General features: G+C 49.1%; 11 protein-coding genes across 11 annotated transcripts; 5 read left to right on the forward strand and 6 right to left on the reverse strand.

Annotated features, from left to right (window-relative positions):
* Positions 1 to 292: 292 nt before the first annotated feature.
* Bathy07g00700 (unknown protein) lies at positions 293 to 655 on the reverse strand (the record flags this gene model as incomplete). The annotated part of the gene is made up of 1 exon (XM_007512028.1): positions 293 to 655. The coding sequence occupies one exon, from the start codon at positions 653 to 655 to the stop codon at positions 293 to 295; it is 363 nt and encodes a 120-aa protein (XP_007512090.1).
* A 481-nt stretch (positions 656 to 1,136) lies between these two features.
* On the forward strand, positions 1,137 to 3,227 carry Bathy07g00710 (Protein phosphatase 1, regulatory subunit, and related proteins (ISS); the record flags this gene model as incomplete). The annotated part of the gene is made up of 1 exon (XM_007511831.1): positions 1,137 to 3,227. The coding sequence occupies one exon, from the start codon at positions 1,137 to 1,139 to the stop codon at positions 3,225 to 3,227; it is 2,091 nt and encodes a 696-aa protein (XP_007511893.1).
* Positions 3,228 to 3,799: 572 nt separating this feature from the next.
* Bathy07g00720 (predicted protein) lies at positions 3,800 to 4,981 on the forward strand (the record flags this gene model as incomplete). Its single annotated transcript, XM_007511901.1, has 1 exon — positions 3,800 to 4,981. One exon carries the CDS (start codon positions 3,800 to 3,802, stop codon positions 4,979 to 4,981), a length of 1,182 nt encoding a protein of 393 aa, XP_007511963.1.
* A 269-nt stretch (positions 4,982 to 5,250) lies between these two features.
* On the forward strand, positions 5,251 to 7,200 carry Bathy07g00730 (predicted protein; the record flags this gene model as incomplete). The annotated part of the gene is made up of 1 exon (XM_007511852.1): positions 5,251 to 7,200. One exon carries the CDS (start codon positions 5,251 to 5,253, stop codon positions 7,198 to 7,200), a length of 1,950 nt encoding a protein of 649 aa, XP_007511914.1.
* A 149-nt stretch (positions 7,201 to 7,349) lies between these two features.
* Bathy07g00740 (predicted protein) lies at positions 7,350 to 8,786 on the reverse strand (the record flags this gene model as incomplete). The annotated part of the gene is made up of 1 exon (XM_007512229.1): positions 7,350 to 8,786. The coding sequence occupies one exon, from the start codon at positions 8,784 to 8,786 to the stop codon at positions 7,350 to 7,352; it is 1,437 nt and encodes a 478-aa protein (XP_007512291.1).
* Positions 8,787 to 8,977: 191 nt separating this feature from the next.
* Bathy07g00750 (predicted protein) lies at positions 8,978 to 11,293 on the reverse strand (the record flags this gene model as incomplete). Its single annotated transcript, XM_007512049.1, has 1 exon — positions 8,978 to 11,293. The coding sequence occupies one exon, from the start codon at positions 11,291 to 11,293 to the stop codon at positions 8,978 to 8,980; it is 2,316 nt and encodes a 771-aa protein (XP_007512111.1).
* A 396-nt stretch (positions 11,294 to 11,689) lies between these two features.
* On the forward strand, positions 11,690 to 13,972 carry Bathy07g00760 (oligoendopeptidase F; the record flags this gene model as incomplete). Its single annotated transcript, XM_007511842.1, has 1 exon — positions 11,690 to 13,972. The coding sequence occupies one exon, from the start codon at positions 11,690 to 11,692 to the stop codon at positions 13,970 to 13,972; it is 2,283 nt and encodes a 760-aa protein (XP_007511904.1).
* A 119-nt stretch (positions 13,973 to 14,091) lies between these two features.
* Positions 14,092 to 16,518, reverse strand: Bathy07g00770 (cysteinyl-tRNA synthetase; the record flags this gene model as incomplete). Its single annotated transcript, XM_007511995.1, has 1 exon — positions 14,092 to 16,518. One exon carries the CDS (start codon positions 16,516 to 16,518, stop codon positions 14,092 to 14,094), a length of 2,427 nt encoding a protein of 808 aa, XP_007512057.1.
* Positions 16,519 to 16,810: 292 nt separating this feature from the next.
* Positions 16,811 to 17,566, forward strand: Bathy07g00780 (predicted protein; the record flags this gene model as incomplete). Its single annotated transcript, XM_007512174.1, has 1 exon — positions 16,811 to 17,566. The coding sequence occupies one exon, from the start codon at positions 16,811 to 16,813 to the stop codon at positions 17,564 to 17,566; it is 756 nt and encodes a 251-aa protein (XP_007512236.1).
* Positions 17,567 to 17,623: 57 nt separating this feature from the next.
* Bathy07g00790 (predicted protein) lies at positions 17,624 to 18,690 on the reverse strand (the record flags this gene model as incomplete). Its single annotated transcript, XM_007512096.1, has 2 exons — positions 17,624 to 17,694; positions 17,751 to 18,690. The coding sequence occupies 2 exons, from the start codon at positions 18,688 to 18,690 to the stop codon at positions 17,624 to 17,626; spliced, it is 1,011 nt and encodes a 336-aa protein (XP_007512158.1).
* A 447-nt stretch (positions 18,691 to 19,137) lies between these two features.
* Positions 19,138 to 20,749, reverse strand: Bathy07g00800 (unnamed protein product (Partial); the record flags this gene model as incomplete). The annotated part of the gene is made up of 1 exon (XM_007512019.2): positions 19,138 to 20,749. A coding segment is annotated over one exon (1,612 nt), but the record flags the coding sequence as incomplete, so codon positions are not given.

The raw sequence follows: 20,749 nt of genomic DNA on the forward strand, positions 1-20,749 counted from the left end.
CGAAAGACGTTCGAAAACACCTCGCGCGCAACGCCGCCGCAGCCGCTCGTACATCGCGCTCCTCCTCCGCGCGTATATCGAAAGATATCGTCCGCGCTCTCTGCGTGTCTTTCGTAGGCGAAACAACATCATCTTTCGGCGGAAACGACGATCTGGTGTTTTTGACGCTTTTCCTCGCGACGAATTTGACTCTTCTTTTGAGTGACGCCTTTTTCGCGCGTTCCGTAGTAAAACTCTCGTTAGGACTCCTACTCAAACACACACTACAAACGCGCATTATTCTTCTCGTAAATCAGTACCCTTTATTCCCGCGCATCCTCGTCCGCATGTCCATCTGTCCTCTCTTGCACTTCAAATACACCTGCTTCTTCACCACGCACTCGTCTAACCCGAGTTCTGTTATTTGATTCTTATTCTTATTATTCTTATTATTCTTATTATTATTATTATTCTCGTCGTCGTCGTCGTCGTCGTTGGTTGTTGTTGTTGTCCTCATCAACGCGTTCACGCAAAACTCCAACGCGTCATCATCATTCCCTCCTCCTTCCTCCGAGTTGGAGTTTTCTCGTCGAGAACGAGAACGAGAAAGATAACATTTCGACTGCTCCGCGCATTTCAGCATCTCCTCCAGCATTCCCGCGCAGCTTTTGCTCATGATGATGATGATGATGATGCGTGCGTGCGTGAGTGCGTGAGATCGATGATATATCTGATGCTTTTTGGGAGTGTGTACTTTACAGTGGAGAGAGTGCGGTTGGTTTTTCTTTCATTTTTTCTTTTGATGCAACCCTAAACAATTTTTTTGAAGAAACGACGCCCCTTTTTTTTGTTTTTTTCGCGCGTAGGGGTTGCTCTCTCATCTCTCTCTCTGCTCTCTTTTTTTCTCTTCTTCTTTGGGGATTCATTATTATTGCACGCACGCACACACACACGCGCGCGCGCGTAAAAAGGAGGTCATTTTAGAAGCACTGTCGTCTTCTTCTTCTTCTTCTTCTTCTCCTTTACCTCCTCCTGCGTGGTGTGAGAAGCGAGTCAAACGATGACGTTCGTTTGCAAAATCAGAGGTGTTGTTGCGGGATGGTGGTGAAATCAGAGCGCGTGGAGACGTTGTGACGTTGAAAGCGACGACGACGACGATGATGATGAGAACGCGACGAAAGACGAGGGAGAACGACGACGACGACGAGGAGGAGGAGGAAGACTATTGGTATCGCGCGCTTAAAAATAATAACAACAAGAATAACAACAACACGAGTAACGACGATGCCAATACGAATATCGCAACTGGGCGTCTGCAACTCGCTTCTCTCGGTTTACGAAAGATTCCCGAGAGTTTGTCCTCCTCGTTCGTGTTAGGTGTTGGCAAAATTCAGATTTTAGACGTGAGCGGGAACGTGTTCCGAGACGCGGTGCGTTTTTTTTCGTCTCCAAACGATGCATCCAAATATCCGCAAAGCTACTCGCGACGTAACCACTCGCTGCTATCGAACGTGCGCTGCTTGAATGTGTCAAAAAACAAGCACTTGACCGGGATTCTGGATTTACATTTGTTCAAAAATCTAAAGTATTTGGACGCGAGCGAAACGAGGATAGGGAAGAGCGTGAGGAGAGGAGAGACGGTGTTGCCGAAAAGGTTAGAGCGCGTGAAGTTGGACGCGTGCGGGTGGCTAGGCGGGGGCGAACTAGAAGAAAAGGAGATTCAAGAGATTGAACGTGAGAATTTGTTTGCGAAGAGGGCGACGGGAGGAGAAAAGGCGATTCTTTTGCCCAATTTAACGCACGTTTCTCTGGAGAATAACGGGTTAGGCCCGGACGTGCCAGATTTAACGACGACTGGTTTGTTTGCTAACGCACAGTGCTTAAATTTGAAGAATAACGCGATTTCGTCGTTGTCCAAAGCCCAAGAAAGGATGCGGTACATGGAAAGATTGGAGACGATTGACCTCTCCTCGAACGATATTTCCGTCGTCGCCGAGTTTCGGTTCCTCGGCGACGAATGTTTCTTTCCACGTCTCGAGCACGTTTGTGTGGCGGATAATCCGCTCGTGCTGCGGTCGCAGCATTACGAGTACGATCACGTCGCCGCGATCGCATTTGCTTTCGGAAAAAATAGACGATTACAATCCGTCGATGGTGCGCCGGTGTCTTCAGAAAGCAGAGAGATTGCGTCCACGATGTTATTTCGCGACGATTCAGGATTAGCCATGAACGCGTTGTACGAAAATCTATACTTAAACGCGAGCGACGAAAACGCGCGATTTTTGGGTAACTATTTACGCGACGTGTGCGCGCGATTTGACGCGGAACGTTGGAGAAAGAAGGATCGTAAAGGACACGCGGGAGGAGGAAGGGGAAACGGGGATGGGAATGGACTCTTTAGCGTTTCGACGTTTGTGCCTTCTGAAAAAGTAGACGCGAACGGAGAAGCCCCTTCTTTTCCAGCGCGAGAACGTCAAACGCAAATACTCGAGGACGTTTCGACGATGCCTTCTTCCAGTTGGCGCAAGAACAGTGATGTACCGCTCGAAGTAGCTGCTGAAACGTTCTCAACACCTGCCGCGAACAGAACGTTAAAGTTCAACTCGCCGTCTCCCACGCACGCGTCGTCACCAACTGCGCTTCGCTCTTCGTTGAAGAAGCAAAGAGCAAAGTCGCCGGCTTCAACAGGGGCGTCTCCGGTTTCAGAAGCAAAGACAAATTCGACGCAAGCGAGCAGTTACAAGACGGCGCGATCGGAAGACTTATCGAGCGACGACGACGATTTCAGCGCCTACTATCACCGAAGTCCTTTGGATGAGGATAAGGAAGAAGCACACCTAGGAAACGTAAACGACTCGCGCCGAAAGGTGCACAAAAACCAAAGGAGAGCGGCGAGAAAATCGGTCTCGTTCAAAGTCATGCTCGAAGACGACGACGTCCTGGAAGATTTCTACTCGCCGTCGGCACATTTTCGTTCCTCGTACGATCCCGCCACGGACGAATATAGCAATCCGCAGTCCTCCCCATACTCCTCATCCGTATCCGAATCTCCCGTCGCGGACGAACTCCTCGAGGCAAAACGCGAGATGCATCGCGCCGTGCAAAGAGCAATGGAAGACGCCACGCCGGAAAGATTGCGATTCGCTCGCATTAAAGTTCGAAAGCTCGTGGAAATGAAGCAGAAAGCGATGCGGTATTTCAACGCAAACGCGGCGCCCTCATCGCCCCCTCATCCTCGGGAGTTCTGAGTAGAAAACGAGAGAATAGATTTACTGCTAGAATTTAATAATACGTAGATGATGTTGTTGTAGTTACTTTTTTTAGAAAGAAGTAGTATTAGGACGCTTCGTTTGTGTTGTAGTTGATGCGAGCAACGAACACAATGCAACAAAAGCACTGAGGAGAGAACTGCTCTGAAACTGTTTTTTTTTCGAATTTTACCACACAAAAAAAATACGCGCAAAACAAGAAAAAATAGATACAAAAACAAGAACAAACATGTCGCAAAGCTACTCGTCTCCGATCCAGTTTTTGTCGCAATCGCCTTTGTCTGTGTACCTGAGAGATCGAAAGGAACTCGCGGTGAAAGCAGAAGAGCGCGGGGAGCCGACGAGAGGTGCGCGTTAACGTCTTATATTTATTTATTTATTTATGTGTGGTACCCGCTCTCGATATTTTTCTCTCTCTCTCTCTCGGCGGGAACAACACGCAACAACGCGAGTAGGAAACGCGCGATGTTGTCAATCTCACGCTCTTTCTTTTTTCACTTTCAGGATCGCAAGTGTCCATTCTTTCAACCACGCACACGACTTCGGACGCGATGAAGCGCATGGGCGAGCTCTCGGTGCAAGCGTTGCCGGTGGTGAAGATGCACCCGAGTAACCAACTTTACGAGCCGCAAAATTTCCTCGCCGCTGGCGATCTGGTGGACGCGTTGGTCGCGAAAGTAGACGCGAGTCCTTATTTTGACGTGCAAGGCGCAGATCAATCGAGACGGTGCGCGGCGTTGGCAAGATTGGGGAGAGAATTCGCGCAATCGAGGTTGGAAACTATTCCCAGCCGGTTCGACGGGACGGTGATCTTTGAGAACCAGTGCGACAAGAACTTGGCGCAGACAATCAACGACTGCTTTTTGATTTCGCCGAAAGCGAAACCGGGAGACGGGGAGTTGTTGCAAGCCGTCCACAGATTCGCCGTGCAAACGACAGATACGAATAAGATTACGGAAATTGTCTGTCAGTCGGATCTGGTGATGTATTTGCACACGAACAGGAGCTTGATTTACCCCGAGTTCATGGGCGCGTCTCTCGCCGATCTCGGTTTGGGGAGATCGGCGTTGTCGAGACGCGTGGAGGGAGGAGGCGTCACCGAAGCGAACGTTTCGGACCAAAAGCCAGTCTCCACGTACGGTATCGTATCAGTCACGCCTTCGACGTCGTGCATTGATGCATTCCGGGTTATGCGTAACAATTCGGTCTCAGCCGTGGCCATCGTGAGTGAAAAAGACGGAAAGCTTCTCGGTGCCTTTTCGGAGACTGATATCTCCTACTTTGCCGATCCAGATTTTGCCATGGCGCTCGGTTTATCGGTTTCCCAATTTCTCTTCCTTCGTCACAACGCGTTACCAAAGATAACCCACGGCGTGTTTGCCGGCGCAGACGCGTTCGACGCCGCTCTTCAAAATCCTCTCTACGATGCATGGAGAGTCTATTGCAAACTCGAAGACAAACTCGAAGACGTTTTGGAGCTTATGAGCACGGGCGCGGTGCACAGAATCTGGGTCGTCGACGACGATAGAAAACCCATCGGATGCGTCAGTCTCGTGGACATTCTCGCGTTGTTCCAACACTGGGAGTCTCCGGAACAACGCGAACTCGGTTCAAAGAAGAAGAAAGAGGAAGAGTTGACGCCGCAGTTTGAAAAGACGACGGAGAGCGAGTTGAAAGAACGCGTGGTCGCGACCGCACCCGCGGGGCAAGCGGATGAGCAAATGCAAGAGTAAAACACCTTTCGCCTTGCAGACGGTGCGCTAGAAAGGAATGGGAGAAGAGAGAGAGAGAGAGAGAGAGAGAGAGAGAGAGAGAGAGAGAGAGAGAGAGAGAGAGAGAGAGAGAGAGATGAAGAAAGAAAGAGAAAGAAAGAGAGAGACATTTTACATCTTGTTGTAATCGAGGCAAAATTTAACACGCAATTGAAAAAAAAAATACGCGGAGAGAGAGCAACACAACACATTCATTCGCGCACGCACGCTTGCTCGAATACGACTTCACGATGTTTCATTCACCATCGACAAAACTGTTCAAATCGCAAATCTTTCTCGCGCTCGTGCTCTCTTGGACGCTTCTCGGTTGCCTCGTCGCGTTCGACCACCAAAGTTCGCGAGATGATATCGCAAGCAGCAGCCCCGGGAGTTTTCTTTCTTCTCTGTTCGAGGCGTCGTCGTCGGTGTCTTCGTCGTCGTCGAGGCGCGCGTTGTTGCAAGAAGAAACCGAAACCAACGATGGGGTGACTGCACAAAGTGGACCAATGGCGAGAGCGTCCGTGTGGAACCCGATCATACAGCCGACGACGATTTTAAGGATTGCGCTTCTCATAATCCAGAACGCAGCTCTGAACAATCCAACTGCTGGGTTTCTTCAAATGGTATTGAACACGGAGTTGGCGCTCACGCGGTTCTCGAACGTGTTCGCATCTTTAGCGGCAGGGGTCGTGCAAGATTACTCGCAAGGCGTGTCGAGTTCGAGCTCCATCGGAAACGAATGGGTAATTGATGGCGAGAGCATATTTACGAGCTCAAAGGCGAGCGAGTTCGTGGTAGGCGGAGCGTTCGGACTCGAACAGTTTTTCGGGGTTGGTTTTGAGGTGACGGGCGACGCGGCGGCGGCGATTGCGCAGTTTTTGAAACCGAACCCGTTTAACGAGCTCAAAGAAGAACTCATGGAGTGTCACAGCGATACAAACGGAACGTTTTATCATTTCAACGAGACGTTTTATCATGACGATGGGACAGAGATGGCGAGCGAGACGGCGCAGAGTTTGAATGATTTTTCAAACTGTACGAACACGACGATGTTTCATAAAGGCGATCAAAAAGGAGAAGAAGAAGAAGAAGAAGAAAATGTTGGCCAAAGACGGAAGTTGCAGCAGCTCACTAAAGATGATTTGAAGAAGAGAAAGATGCCAGAGAACGTGCAGAAAATTCTCGTTCATGAGAGGGTCAAGGTGCCTAAATTTCTCGAAAAAGCGGCTGCGCAACACACGCTGAACAGACATCAGGCGCGAAAACAAAACGACCACTCCCAGCATCCATCCTTTTTTAACGACGAAGAAAAACGAAGACGTTTGCAAGAAATTGTGAACGACGAAGACGAGAATGGTGACGATGCCAGGAAAGGAAACGTAACGTTCGACGACGTGGAAGCCCTCACGACTGAATGGTTTGATTCGTTTCCCAATGCGTTACCGATTTCCATCAGAGATAATTTTCTCGCGCTTCTCGAAGAAACCATCGTTGATCCTCAAATTCGTATTGAAATTGAAATTATCGTTGCACTTGTTGGCGTCGCAGAACCCGGTCGCGGTACTACGGCGGCTGAAGTCGCCAGTGAAGTTGAATGGACCGGACAAGTCGTTTTACACGGTTACGATGCTGCGATTGATGTTGCTTCTACGTGGGAGACGGCTAACGCAATCGCGGGATCTGCGAGCAAAGGCTTGGCGATTGCTGAGGCGATTAATGACGCGACTGAAATTGTCGGAGCGGTTACAGAAATCGTTGATACCGTGAATGCCATTCAAAGCGAAAATATCCGAGGCGCGGAAAGCGATGGATCAGTCGAGGCGCAAAGCGGCGACGATGGATCGTCAACAATCAACGTTACAGAACTATCGCAGTATGTGAAACCGATTTCTATGAACGACACTGTTCGCGCTCGGAAAGATTCGTACAGCCCCGATACGGCTTCATGTGAAAACGGCGATGGTTTGTGTGTTGATAGCGGCGACGGCCAACGCCGAAGACGACGTGTACTTCTGCAACAAGGACCGATTGGACCTGAAATTATTGGTGGCGGTGGTCTCCAGAACGTTTTGGGACAGTTCACACCGACGGGTGGGGAATCAGAGGCGTTTGGGGCGATTTCTGGCACGTACGCGGCGACCGTTGCCCTTGTGTTTCTTGAACAAGTGAGTATAAACGGCGGATCCATTACGATCATTTGATGACAAAAGGAAGAGATTGCGAAGATAGTACTACTCTATTGCGAAGAAAAAGTACTACTCTGGTGCATACCAATATGTATATAAAACAAAATGGACACGATAATAAATACGAGCAAAAGGCACTTTTATTCACACACAGTCTCTCTCACTCACATGCGTTTGACGCCGGCCAAGCGCTCTTTCAACCGCTCCAACTTCCCGCTCGTCGGCAAGCCTCTCTCTTGCAACAACCGTCTCACGGTGGCTGAATCCATGGCGTCGATTTGCGCCTTCGAAAACTCCGACGGCGCCGCCGCTTCCTGCTTTTTCGCCATATCCGCTTTCGCTTTCGACTCTTCGAACGCTTCGTCCATCTGTTTCCTCAACTGTACCGTTCTCAAGGTCTTCGCTTCTTCTCCTTTCGCTTTATTCCTCGCTTGCATCAAATCGTCGTACAACCCAGCCGCTAACTGGACTGATTTCATAATCTCTCCTTGCGCCTCCGCCGTCGGTCCGACGAACGCACACACTACCGTGATATCGTCCATCTTCCCTCCTCCACCTCCACCTTTGCCCATCATCTTGTTCAATCCTCCAAACAAACCGCCGCCGCCGCCGCTCGGCACTTTCACTTTCGTCCCGGTTTCCTTGGCGTACTTCTCCGCCTCCAAAGAATACGGCGACGCGTACGTCTTATCCTCCGCGTGCGCCCTAGACACGAGAACAATGTCTTCCGCACATTTTGCCATCGATTCGTAGGACAAACCTTGACTGCAACTGTTCCCGACCACTCTGACCAACTCTTCGTTGAATACGTTATCAAACACGCCGTCGCTCGCCACGACGATGACGTCCCCTTCCATCGCTTTAAACGAGTACTGCTCCGCGCACTCGTTCGCATCGTCCGCGTCCGCGCTCAACGGCATGTATCCCAACTGGAACGGACAGTTAAAATAATGCTGACTCGGGGTGCTTTCAAAAACCACCTCCCCTCCTCGGATAACCTTAAACCCGCTATCGCCGACGTTCGCGGCGCGCAACTGCCCGCTCTTATCAATCTCCACCACGCACAACGTGGACGCCCCGGGTAATTTCGTCTCCTTTTGCGCTTGCAAAATCATCGCTTTGGGATCGCTTCCGCCAAACAACGGATTCGTGGACACTTGGTGCGCTTTCAAACACTCAAACGCCAACACTCTGGCGTACAACCCCGGGTCCACGCCTTGATCGCCAAATCCACCAACCCCGTCCGCGACGCCGATTACCCCTCCACCTTTCACGTCCGGTTTGATAAACCACGCGTCTTCGCCGCCTTTCGCCGTTTTCGCCGGGTGCGGGAGGTTGGAATAGGACGGGATTAATGCCAGTTTTGCCGAGGTTAAGATTACATTTCCTTTCTTCGATGATGATGACGACGAAGACGGTGACGACGCGTTCCTCTGCCGGTGACGATGAGTATTTCTTAACGACGAGAACAATAACGAGGATTCCGACGACGACGACGTCGAGCTGCTGCTCGTCAGCGAAGACGAAAGGACTCTCGAACTCTGTCGCGCGCTTTGAGCGCAGGCAGAAGAGGTCGTCGTCGCAGCTGTCGCGCCAAACATTACAGTCTATTGTTTTTCTTCTTTTTTTTGCTTTTGAGACAAAAATGAGGATAAAAATTAGGAAGAGATTTTGAAAGAAAGAAATGGTGGTGAAACGTATACAACAACTCTTTGCTCTCTGCGCTATCGCTCTCGTATTCTCTCTCTCTCTGCGAACTAACTAAAAAAACTTTACTACGATGAAGACAATTTTACGCCGACGATTTGGAGGAGGACAAAACCTTCGTCTTCAATCTTTCCAATCCGAGTTCTGGAGACGTCGTCGCGTGCGCTTCGTACCGGTCGCCCCAGAGCGTCGTCGCCTCGACGCCCGGGTCGTCTTTTTTCAACGTCACGAGATCGTCTCGGATGTTCTTTTCTTTCATGCGAGTGGTGTGTATCGGGCACGTTTCGAGGCCGCAGCACGCTTTAGTGATTGGGTACCAATATTGTAAGCCATATTTGCCGATCGGGTAGCCGTTTCCGCCTCGTTGGCGAGAGAGCGCGGAGAGCATGGCGCCTTCGAAACCGAGAGAGAGCATTTCGTCCACGGTTCTTTTCAAGTGATTTGCGTGTTCTTCTCGGGTCATTTTGAACTCTTCGACGACGGATTTTGCGGACATGCTCTGAATTCTTTTCAAAAAAGGTTCCACGCCGGATGGGAACTCGAAACCGACGTATTGGCGAGGGACGTGGCATCGGTAATCTAAAGTGGCCATCGGGCTGACCGACGGTTTCGGCTCGCCCGGACAATTTTGCCCGCACCCGACTATGGCCGAGAATCCAATTCGATTGATTTCGTATTTTTGATGACCCGGAAGGAGCATGGTGTTCGATTCGCCGAAGGCGCCTTCGCTATCGATCAAAGTAATTTCGCCTTCGTCGCTGAAAAAGACGTTTTGACCGTGGCGGTCGGATTCGGAGAAGAGCAAATCAAACGTCGCCGCGCGAATAACGTTATCGTGGGAGATATTTTTGAACGCGCCAAAGTTAACCGTCGGATCTAAAGTACCCAGAACGGCTTCGATAGACACGCCCGGGGCTTTCTCGTAGAATTGCGCTCTGACACCTTTTTGCAATTTGTGTCCGCCCGTGGAGAAGCCGTCCCACGGCAAGAACGATTTCACCTCGACGGTCCAAGATCGAGGAACGACGGAGGATAAATTCGCCGCGTGGGCGAGTTTATCCAAAGAAGAGATGAACTTAAAGTTACAGTCTCCGAATCTGTATCGTCCTCCTTGGACGTGACATTTACCTCCGTATTTGCTTAAATTAATTTTATCGTAATCGCTACATTTGGACGGCACGCCCGACTTTGGATTGTCCGGCGTTTGAGCGTATTTGCCAAAGTTACACCACGCCTTCACAAACACGGTCATCTCCGCGTCCGCTTCTTCTAACTCTTCGTGGTGATTGACGCCAGCGCTGATTTTGTCTTTTTTATCGTCGTCTTCATCGTTGTTCTTCTTAAAGTCGTTGTCGTCGGAGAGTAGAAAATCTTTCTTCAAAATTTTCCCTTTCAAAATCGCGGCGCCGCTCGCGCCGCTGAAGACTTGGACCGATTTTCCTTTAAACTCCGCGCGTTTTATGATCCGAGAGAGGCGCACGTTGCACCCGTAACATTCTTTGCAGTGTACCGGCTTTTTCGCGTTACTTTCATCCTCCATATCCTCTTTGCTCACGCCTGGATTACCTCGAATCTCTTGGTGCTTATTCACCTCCACGCCGTCCACCGGCGCGTCTCCTAAATGACACAACTCGCACGTGTCGCACGAATCGTACGTCCCGTAGTCAATTCTAACGATTGAATCTTCGTCCGTTCGTATTGGTGCATGTACGTTTGGATTCATCGGATCCTCCTCCTTAATTTTCTCAATCATCACCTTCCGTTCGAGCGAAGGATCTTTCGCGTACTCTTTCATCTTCTTCTCTTCTTCGAGCGCCGCCGGCGTCTTGCCCAATTCCGGTCGCACGTCCGCGAACGTTTCCCCGTTCTTCTCCGCTTCCGTCTTTGCAAAATCAGTCATCGCGGCTAAGATTTCCTGTCTGCGTCGCGCGCTGATCTCTTTGAAGAGAGAGGTTAATTTTTTGTTCTCCTCTGCTTCTTTGTTTTTTCCTTTGTCTTTGTCTTCTTCTTTGTTGACCCCGGCGGTGACGAGGACGACGTTCGCGTCGTTCGAAGTCTCCTCTTCTTTTCCCACGTTTTCTTCCACGCCTAGATTGTTTTCGTTGTTTTCGAAATTCTTGTTCTTCTCCTCTTTCCTCTCCGACGACGACGAAGAAGACAAAGACAAAGACAAAGAAGAATCCACTTTTTTTCGCTGGTCCTCTTGTTGTCCTTTCGTCGTCATCTTCCTTTCTCGCAAACGTTTCCTCACCTCTCGGTGGTGCCGGTGGAAATTCACGATTGAATTCGTCCCTTCGTTGATGGTAGCAGCGCTCCCACTCGTGCTCCTTTTTCCCACCTCCTGCGCTGCGTCCGCAGCCTCCACCAAAACCACCCCCGGGAACGAGACGAAAGAAATCATTTTTGTCGCATCATCGTCATCTTCCCCGGGGGCAAAAGCGCTTCGCACGCGTTCAAAGTTACTTTCGTCGAAGAAAAAGAAGAAGAGCGACGAGGAGAATACCACCACGAAAAGCATAAAACAACGACTCCTTTCATCGCGTCTTCTTCTTCTTCTTCTTCTTCTTCTTCTCGTTCTCATCGTCGCACCAACGCGCCGCGCTCTTCTGAGAAGAGATTTGTTTTCGCTCTCGAGCGAGAAAAAAAAACGCTCGTCCTTTTGCTACTTTTTTGCTCGAGTTTAGGGTCTTCGCGTAAAAATCTCTCTCGCCTTTTTTTTTTGTTTTTCGACAGCCACAAAGAAATTTTTTTTTTTTTTCGTCAAAAGACAGAAAAGAGAGATTCACACGAAGCGAACATGAACCACGCGATTTCATCCACCTCTTTGTCTTCTTCTTCCTCTTCCTCTTTCAACGAAGCTTTGAAGACGACGACGATGAAGAAAACTGCTTTCTCTGCTGCTTCGAGGAGGGTTTTTAATGTCGTCTTCTCCACGCCAAAAGGACAAAACCAATTCTCGACGACGACGTCTGTGAAAGCGACGACGACGATGTCCTCGAAATCATCCAAAAACTCATCTTTCGGTTTCGGTCGTTGGTGGTGTTTGACGTCACAACAACAACCAAAGAGTTCTCGTCATCACCTTTTACGGAATACTTTTACGAAACAACTCAGCTTTTTTAAAGCGTCCTCCTCGTATTCTTCTTCTTCTTCTTCTTCTCGCGCAGTAACAGTCGCCGGTGCTGCTTCGAGTGCAAAAGAAGCAAAAACATCATCGATGACGCCGGAAGAAATCGCGTCTCAGCCTCGATGGGAACTCGAGAGACACTTCGAGTACGATTCCCCGAACGACGGTAAAATCGATCGCGAGATGGATGCGATCGAGACGCAATGTAAAGAGTTCAAAGCGAAATACGAGGGGAAGTTGAAAGCGGGTGAAAATAATTTGTTGTTGGAAGCGATCGAGATGTTTGAGGAAATCGATATTAAGTTGACGAGAGCGTTGTCGTACGTTTCGTTGGCGTCGGATACGAGATTGGAAGATGCGAAGATGCAGCAAAGAAAAGCGCAACTGATGCAACGGTACGGGTCCTTTCAAGGGAATTTTTTACAGTGGTTCTCGTTGGAGATTGCGAACTTGGAGGAGGACGACGTCGAAAAACAATACCTTTTACACGACGGAAAGTTGAAAACGAAGTATAAAGCGTTCATCGAGGAAGAGAGACGGTCGAAACCGTATAATCTTTCCAAAGAGGTGGAACGCGCGTTGACGGTGAGATCGGCTTTCGCCGGGAAGAGGCAAGTGGTTGAATTTTACGGCAACGAGTTGAGTCGTTTACGTTTTCCCATGAAAGACGACGAGAGCGGAGAAACGAAGGAGGTGAACATGGAGGTTTTGTTGGCGAAGATGACTTCGAGTAAAGACACGAAGACGAGGCGGGAGTGCATGAACATTTTGAACGAAGGATTGGTAAAGTTTGAGAGAACGTGCGCGTTGAGTTTGAACATGGTGGCCGGGAGCTGGCACATCGAAAACACGGAGAGAGGGTTTAAGAATTTGCGTTCGCAAAGAAATGTCTCGAATAATGTTCCCGATGAAGCCGTGGACTCTTTGTTGACGGCGGTGAAAACGACTGGCGTGGATTTGTGCAAGAAGTATTATCGATTGAAGAAGGGTATTTTGAAAGAGACCCAAGGGTTGGAGGAGTTTACTTGGGCCGATCGCAACGCGACTATCGATATCGGCACCGGGTCTGATTCGTACAGCTGGGAACAAGCGGTGCAGATTTGCAAAGACGGATACGAGAAGTTTTCGCCGACGATGGCAAAACATTTCACCGACATGGTCGAAAGCAAGAGAATCGATGTCCCGGCGGCGGATGGAAAACGAGGCGGCGCGTACTGTTCGTCCTCCTATGGGTGTGGTCCGTTCCAATTGTTGAACTTCACTGGAACCCAAAGAGACGTTGCAACTTTGGCGCACGAATCCGGACACGGCGTGCATTTTATTTTGAGTTATCAGCAAGGTATCCTTCAGTATCACCCTCCTCTCACCTTGGCTGAAACGGCGTCGATTTTCGGCGAAATGATTGTCTTCAGAGACTTGTTGGAGAGAGCTCCGTCGGACCAAGATCGATTACAAATGATCATGGGTAAGTGCGACGATATCATCAACTCCGTCGTTCGTCAGTGCTCGTTTGACGCGTTTGAGGCAAAAGTGCACGAAAAACGACAAAACGGCCAAGTGACGCCGGAGGAAATGACCGAGGCGTGGAAGGAGTGCATGGTTGATTACTACGGGGAGGAAGGCGACGTGTATGATTCGTACAAAGACACTTCGCATTTGTGGGCGTACGTTTCGCACTTCCACAACGTGCCTTTTTACGTCTACTCTTACGCGTTTGCCGATTTAGTCGTCGGGGCCTTATACGGGGTATACGCCAAGCAACCGGAAGGTTTCGAAGAGAAGTTGTTGGATTTGCTCTCGGCGGGAGGAACCAAAGGATTCGTCGAAGCGTTGGCGCCGTTTGGATTAGATCCGGCGTCGGATACATTTTGGAGTGATGCCTTAACCGCGCATTTAGGCGGACTGTTGGACGAAGCCGAGCAGTTGGCGAAGAAGTTGAACTACCAAAAGTAAACGAGAGAGAGAGTAAGAGAGATTCTGTAGCAGCATCAGCATAAGCAGTAAACGAAAGGTGTGTATATAAATAACATATTGTTCATTCATTCGGATGAGAATCATAAAAAGAATATCAATTAAATTTGCACGTTTCCCATCTTCTCTTGAACTGATTTTAGATACGATTCGTGCAATTTCACCTGCGCTTGATACAGTTTTTGCAACTTTTTCGTTTGACTTTTCGTCACTTCTGATCCGTCCTTCATGGTTAAAGGCATCCCAGTTTCGGAATCAAAGGACCCGTACATGTTTTCATTTTCGCCTATTTTAAACATCACTTGAGGCGCAACTTTCGCTTTTTGCCCCTTCTCCTCTTCCTTTCGTTTCTTTTCTTCCGCCAGCTTTTGCTTCGCCAGTAGTTTGCGCTCTTTTTCTTCCTCCTCGCGTTGTCGTTCTTTTTCCAACTCGCCCGGGGCGTACAGTTTCCATAAAGCGTTGCCATCAGGTTTGTCGTCGAGTTTGACGCCAATCGTTGGAAGGACGACGTCGCGAAGTTGATCGCAGAGACCCAAGATTGCGCTCGGAGAGAGCTCTTCTCCTTTGGCGAGCCTTCGGATTTCGTCGCGGAAGGACGTGAGCGCGTCCAACGTTGGCGCTAAAATTTCCTCTTTCGTATCATTGCTCGTCGCAGCACTCGTAGTCGCCGTCCCATTACCTCTATCACCCTCAATGCCCGTTTCGATATCGGTAAATCCTAACGGCGCGTTCGCTTCGCCGGAAATTCCCATGCAATTTAAAATGTACGTCACGTATTTCGCCACACTCTCGACTAAAAACGGTCGCAAAGCGTGGTTTGCGTCTTTTTCAACCGACGCCAAGTACGTGTTGAACTCTTTTACCATTGCTAACATAGAAGAAATGACACTTGAGGTGTTGATGTTATCTAATAAGCTCTCGTGGACTTCCTTTTGGCACGCATCGAAAGCATCGGAAAGCTTCTTTTCCAACGGGAGCCAAATTTGATCTTTATCGCACGCGTACTTTGTTCGTCTCAACGCACCTTTAACGGAGTGAAAAAACTCTGCGAATGTCTTTTCTACCCCAATAGCGGCATCCATTTGCTTAAACGTTGCTCCTTTACCTTCCTCTTTGGATATAATTGGCGTTAACTCCATCGGATCCGACCAATTATGTAATAGAAACAAAAACCGTAATTGTCTCGCCGAATATGTCTTCAACGCCTGACGAATAGTTATGAAATTCTTCAAGCTTTTTGACATTTTCAAACCGTCGATGTGCAAATGTCCGCTGTGCGCGAAGAAGTTCACCCACTGCTTGATGTCATAATGTGCCTCGCTTTGTGCCAACTGATTTTCGTGGTGTGGAAAACTCAAATCTATGCCTCCTCCGTTGACATCCACGTACTTTCCCAACACGTCCGAGCACATCGCAGAACACTCGATGTGCCACCCCGGTCTGCCTTCTCCCCACGGACTCGGCCAGGATGGTTCGCCTTTTTTCGATTTCTTCCAAAGCACAAAATCGAAATCGTTCCTCTTTTCTGATTCGGCTTTCAATAACGCGCCTTCGCCGTCCATCGCCGCTTCGACGTCGTCCAAAGCCGATTTCTTCAGTTTCGCATACTTATGATTCTCGCTATTTTCAAACGCCGTGACGTCAAAATATACGCTCCCGTTGCTTTCGTAAGCAAAGCCGTTCTTTATGATACCTTCTATGTACTCCACAATTTGTTTCGTATATTCGCTCACTCTGGTCAAACAGTCTGGATTTTTCACCCCTAACAACCGCATGTCCTCCATAAACTCCTTCTCGTAAAATTGCGCGAGCTTCAAATATCCAGTCTGAATTGACCAGTCTTTTCCACCATCCACCGATGCGGTGAACGACGACGAACCGTCCTCCTCCTCTTCATCGTTCGAAAAACCATCTCCAACATCCAAAATCGAACCGTCCGTGTCCAAAGCCTTCGCTCTCAACGCCTCCACCTTCTCGCACAACTCCTTCAGCGGCGCGTTCGTCTCCACCGCCTTTTCAATATCCGCGACGAGATTCTTCACGGCCTCATTCTCTTCCTTCATCAGTGCTTTCTTCGCTCGACTCATCACAAACTCCGCTCTCCGTTTCTGCGCTCTCAAAATAATCTTATCGTCGATATCGGTCACGTTCATCACGAACCGAACCGAATACCCAAAATAATCCTGCATGACTCTCCTCAAAACGTCAAAATTGATGTAGTTTCTCGCGTGCCCCATGTGCGCGGAATCGTACACGGTTGGACCGCATATGTACCATCCTATGCGATTCGGAGAAAGCGTTTGGAACGGTGTTTTTGTCTTCGTGAACGTGTTCAGAATCGAGGGCGGTTGGCGGCCCCCTGACGATGATGATGATGATGATGATGCCTTTTTTTCTTCTCCTTCCAAAAATTCGTCGAGTTCCCACCACGCGGTCGGGGCGCAGCAGATGCACGACGGACCGGAGAAGGACAAAAGTTTCTTCGAGGCGGAAAAGGCGCCGCCACCTCCCGTGCTTTCGCCGGACATGTCTCTCTTTTTTCGTAGTAAAAGTGTGGTTTTAAGTGTTTTTTTAAGTGTTTAAGTGGTGTAGGATTTTCTCACAAAAATTTGTAAACCCTAAATACAAGCGTTGTTACATCTCACCTCAAAAAATCTCGCGAGAATATCCAACGACGACGACGATTAAAGACGACGAGAAGAGATGTTATCAGCAGTAGCGACGACGACATCTTCGACGAAGATGTCATCGTCGTCGTCAAAGTGGAAAAGCGATTACTTCGAATGCAACAACGCTTCGGCGTTGCGAGTACTTCTTAAAATGCCCAACGCGAACGCGTTGGCGAGACGAGAGAGACACGAAACATCATCAACGACGCGAGGAGGAAAAGGAGGAGGAGGAGGGGGCGGGAAACGCCGTACGTATTTGATGGAACAGATGCAAAAAGGCAACTCAGCGACGGTAGGAGAGCTCTTTTTGAGCGCGGCTTTGGAGGAAAGGACGAGAAAAGAGCTGTTACTGGCGCGAGATGAGAACGGGAGTTGTTGTTTGCATTACGCGGTGTACGGAGCGTCCGCGGAGAGCATGAAGTGTCTGGAGATGGTGCTTCTCGAATGCGAGCGACGCGGGGAGCGTCTGGATATGGCGGTGAAAGATTTCGTTGACGGGTCTACGCCGTTGATTTTAAGCGCGTTTACGAACGATACGTTTGTCATCGAAAAGACGTTAGAGCTTACGCGTTTAAACGGGCAACAGGATGAGGTGTTGTATGAGAGGGATAACGGGAAAGCGACTATCGCGGGGCACTTGGCACAAAGAGCGAGGGGAAATGAAGGAATGAAGAACGTTTTGGCGAAAGTCATCGCGTATGCCGGTCCAGGCGGGTGTGGCAAATTGAAAAGGGGCGAGAAGGCGTACTTGATGAAGAAGAAGGAGTTGACTGGGCAACTGAGTGAGTTAGATTGCGATGATTTAGTTTTCATAATCAATTATTGGAGATTAGGAAACTTGTTGAACGCCTCGGCGATGACGGAGAAGAAGAAATTGATCGAAATTATTTTGATGGCGACGCCGTGAGACAGAGCGGGGCGCGCAAGGGTAAAATTAGTGGTAGTACACAGTAGTTACAGTAGTTTATAGTGTCCCGGCGAGCCGCCGACGAACCGATAGTCGACCGATTTCGCGTCTATGAAGTAAAATTTGTCCTTATAGAACTCGTAGCCGCCTCGTAAATCAGCCTCTATGCTTTCGTTCGAGGGACCTTGACTCTCACCCGACTCAGACGTGGAAATAAAGTTAGAAAGCGCAAACCCAAACAAACCAGGTTGTTCTAGATATAACCAATGCCCGCAGTCTTTGCATACCATCGTTTGCGCGTTCTTCATCAAAGATCCTACGTACGCCACGCCTTTCCACGGAAAAATTTGCGTCTTCTCTCCGACAGCCACGAGCGCTGGCTTCTCTAAGCTCCCAACCAACGGTCGCCAATCCAGATTCGTGTGGTCTGCCATCAGCTCTGCCAAAGCTTCTGGCTTGCAACTCAAAGTGCACATTTTCACTTCTTTCTCGCATTTAAAATTAGATCCTTCGGCTACGCACGCGCGTTCGTTACCATCCGCAAACTCAGACAAGTCGGGACCTTTGAGCACCGCACTTTGCAAATTTTTCAACGACACTTCGTCGAAACACCCGGTGGAACCTAGGCACCAATCGCTTCGAACGTTTTGTAATGGCGCTTGATCGACGAACGTGTAATTCTTCACCTCACTTTCACCGAACAGTTCCACAAAACACCAAATAACTGACGCGCCCATACTAGTGCCAACGAAAGAAAACTGTTGATTTTCCGCGCAAATCTGTTTCTTCTTCAACCATTGGATGAGGTCGTGCACGTCTTTTGCCAAACGCGCGATGTGAAATTTGCCTTTCGCGTCGTCTTTACACCCGTGGCCTCGCAGTCTCGGCGCGAGATAGCACGTCTTTTCGTTGTGTTTCAGCGTTTGCATGCAGAATTGAAAATACTCTGGACCACCGCTCCATCCGTGCAATAGTATCACGACGTTTTCTGGAGCACGCGACGAGGGGGACGAGGAGGAGGAGGACGACGACGCGTTGTTCGCAAAATTACGTCCGCCACCCCATCGGAGGAACTCGATTTGAAACCCGTCGTTTGCGGTCGGATACGCGTCTTCGACTTGCATTATTTTTTTATAAAGATGAAATTCAAACAAATTCAAACAATTTTTTCAGCGCGAGTTGCAAGACTGCAAGAGGGAAACAGCGTGGAATGTGAAACCGACCAGAAAATGGACAGAGAAACGGGGCCAGTAGGGCCTAATTCCCTATGAGATGACAAAGGTGATGGTTTAGTTTTAAGCGATTCATGTATTTAGACGCTTTTATCGCTACACTTACTATTTAGAGCTCTCGCCACAGCGTCGCCCCAAAACGTGACGATACTTTTCTAAGGTATATAAGTAAAGGTGGTTTTTAAAAACAACGTGATTTTATGCCAAAAGACACGCCATATAACCGCTCGTGCCGGTGGCGACGATTTCCGTGACTGAACCGTCGTGATATTGACACCAACAATCACCCTCTGAACCCATGTTGGCGATTTTGGCGGTCGGACACTCCGTGCGAACCAACTAGCTTTGATTCAATACACACGATCTCGCAGGACCAGTGACGGCGTCGTCGCACGAGAATTTCGCTTGAAACGCAGTCGCGCCTTCAAACATGTACGGTTGCTGAGTAGTTGCGGCAGTTCCAGTCCATGAGGAAATGTCGTGATTAAATGCAGTGGCACCACGAAACATAGCGTTCATAGCCGTTACTCCAGACGTGTCCCATCCCGAAATATTTCTGTTGAAAGCAGAATTTTTAAATGTCGCCCACATGTTTGTAACTTTTTCCGTCTTCCAACCCCCGATGTCTTGTTGGAACGACGTGGTACCCTCAAACATAGCGTTCATAGCCATTAGTGCTGACGTGTTCCACTTCGAGATATCGGCGTTGAAACTAGATAAACCATGAAAACCTCGGGGACCATTGTCCCATCCACTCATATCCGTCACCAAACTCACGTCCCAATTCGGCATCGTCCCGTACCAAACGGTTTTCGATCGAGCCCAGTCTATACACTCTCCAGTCACCTCAATCACTGTAGATTCAGCCAAACATTCCGCGACGAAAGTATGCCAGCTCGCGTCTGGAATTGGCGAGGGACCTTCGCACGAATTCGCAGGACCGGTGACGGCGTCGGTGCACTTAAATTTCGCTTGAAACGCAGTTGCGCCGGAAAACATGTCAGTTTGCGCCGTCGTCGCTGCCGTTCCAGTCCACGAGGAAATGTCGTGGTTGAAGGCAGAAGCGGAATAAAACATCATATACATAGTAGTCACTTTCTCTGTGTTCCAACTCCCAATGTCTTGGTTGAACGAAGGAGCGGACTGAAACATATATCCCATAGAAGTCACTTTCTCTGTATTCCAATCCCCAATGTCGTGGTTGAACGCAGAAGCGGCAGCAAACATAGCATGCATAGTAGTCACTTTCTCTGTGTTCCAACTCCCAATGTCTTGGTTGAACGCAGAAGCGACTATAAACATATATGCCATATCAGTCACTTGCGCTGTGTTCCAACTCCCAATGTCTTGGTTGAACGCAGAAGCGACATAAAACATGTAAAACATATTTGTCACTTTTCCTGTGTTCCACTTCGAAATGTCGCCGTTGAATGTACTTTTACCACCAAAGCCTTGAAAACCTCCATCATATCCACTCATATCTTCCACCAAACTTGTGTCCCAATTCGGCATCGTCCCGTACCAAACCTCTTTCGATCGAGCCCAGACTATACACTCTCCAGTCACCTTAATCGCTGTAGATTCATCCAAACATTCTGTGACAAAAGTATGCCAGCTCGCGTCTGGGATTGGCGATGGACCTTCGCACGAATACGCAGGACCAGTGACGGCGTCGGTGCACTTAAATTTCGCTTGAAACGCAGTTGCGCCGGAAAACATGTCAGTTTGCGCCGTCGTCGCTGCCGTTCCAGTCCACGAGGAAATGTCGTGGTTGAAGGCAGAAGCATTATTAAACATGTATTGCATATCTGTTACTTGCGACGTGTCCCATTCCGTAATGTCACCATTGAATGTACTTTTACCCCCAAAGCCTCTGAGCACAGTTCCATCCGATCCGTTCATATCCGTCACCAAACTCGTATCCCAATTTGGCATCGTCCCGTAATTATTA

This window comes from Bathycoccus prasinos (assembly GCF_002220235.1).
Source record: "Bathycoccus prasinos genomic : Chromosome_7".
Classification (NCBI taxonomy): domain Eukaryota; kingdom Viridiplantae; phylum Chlorophyta; class Mamiellophyceae; order Mamiellales; family Bathycoccaceae; genus Bathycoccus; species Bathycoccus prasinos.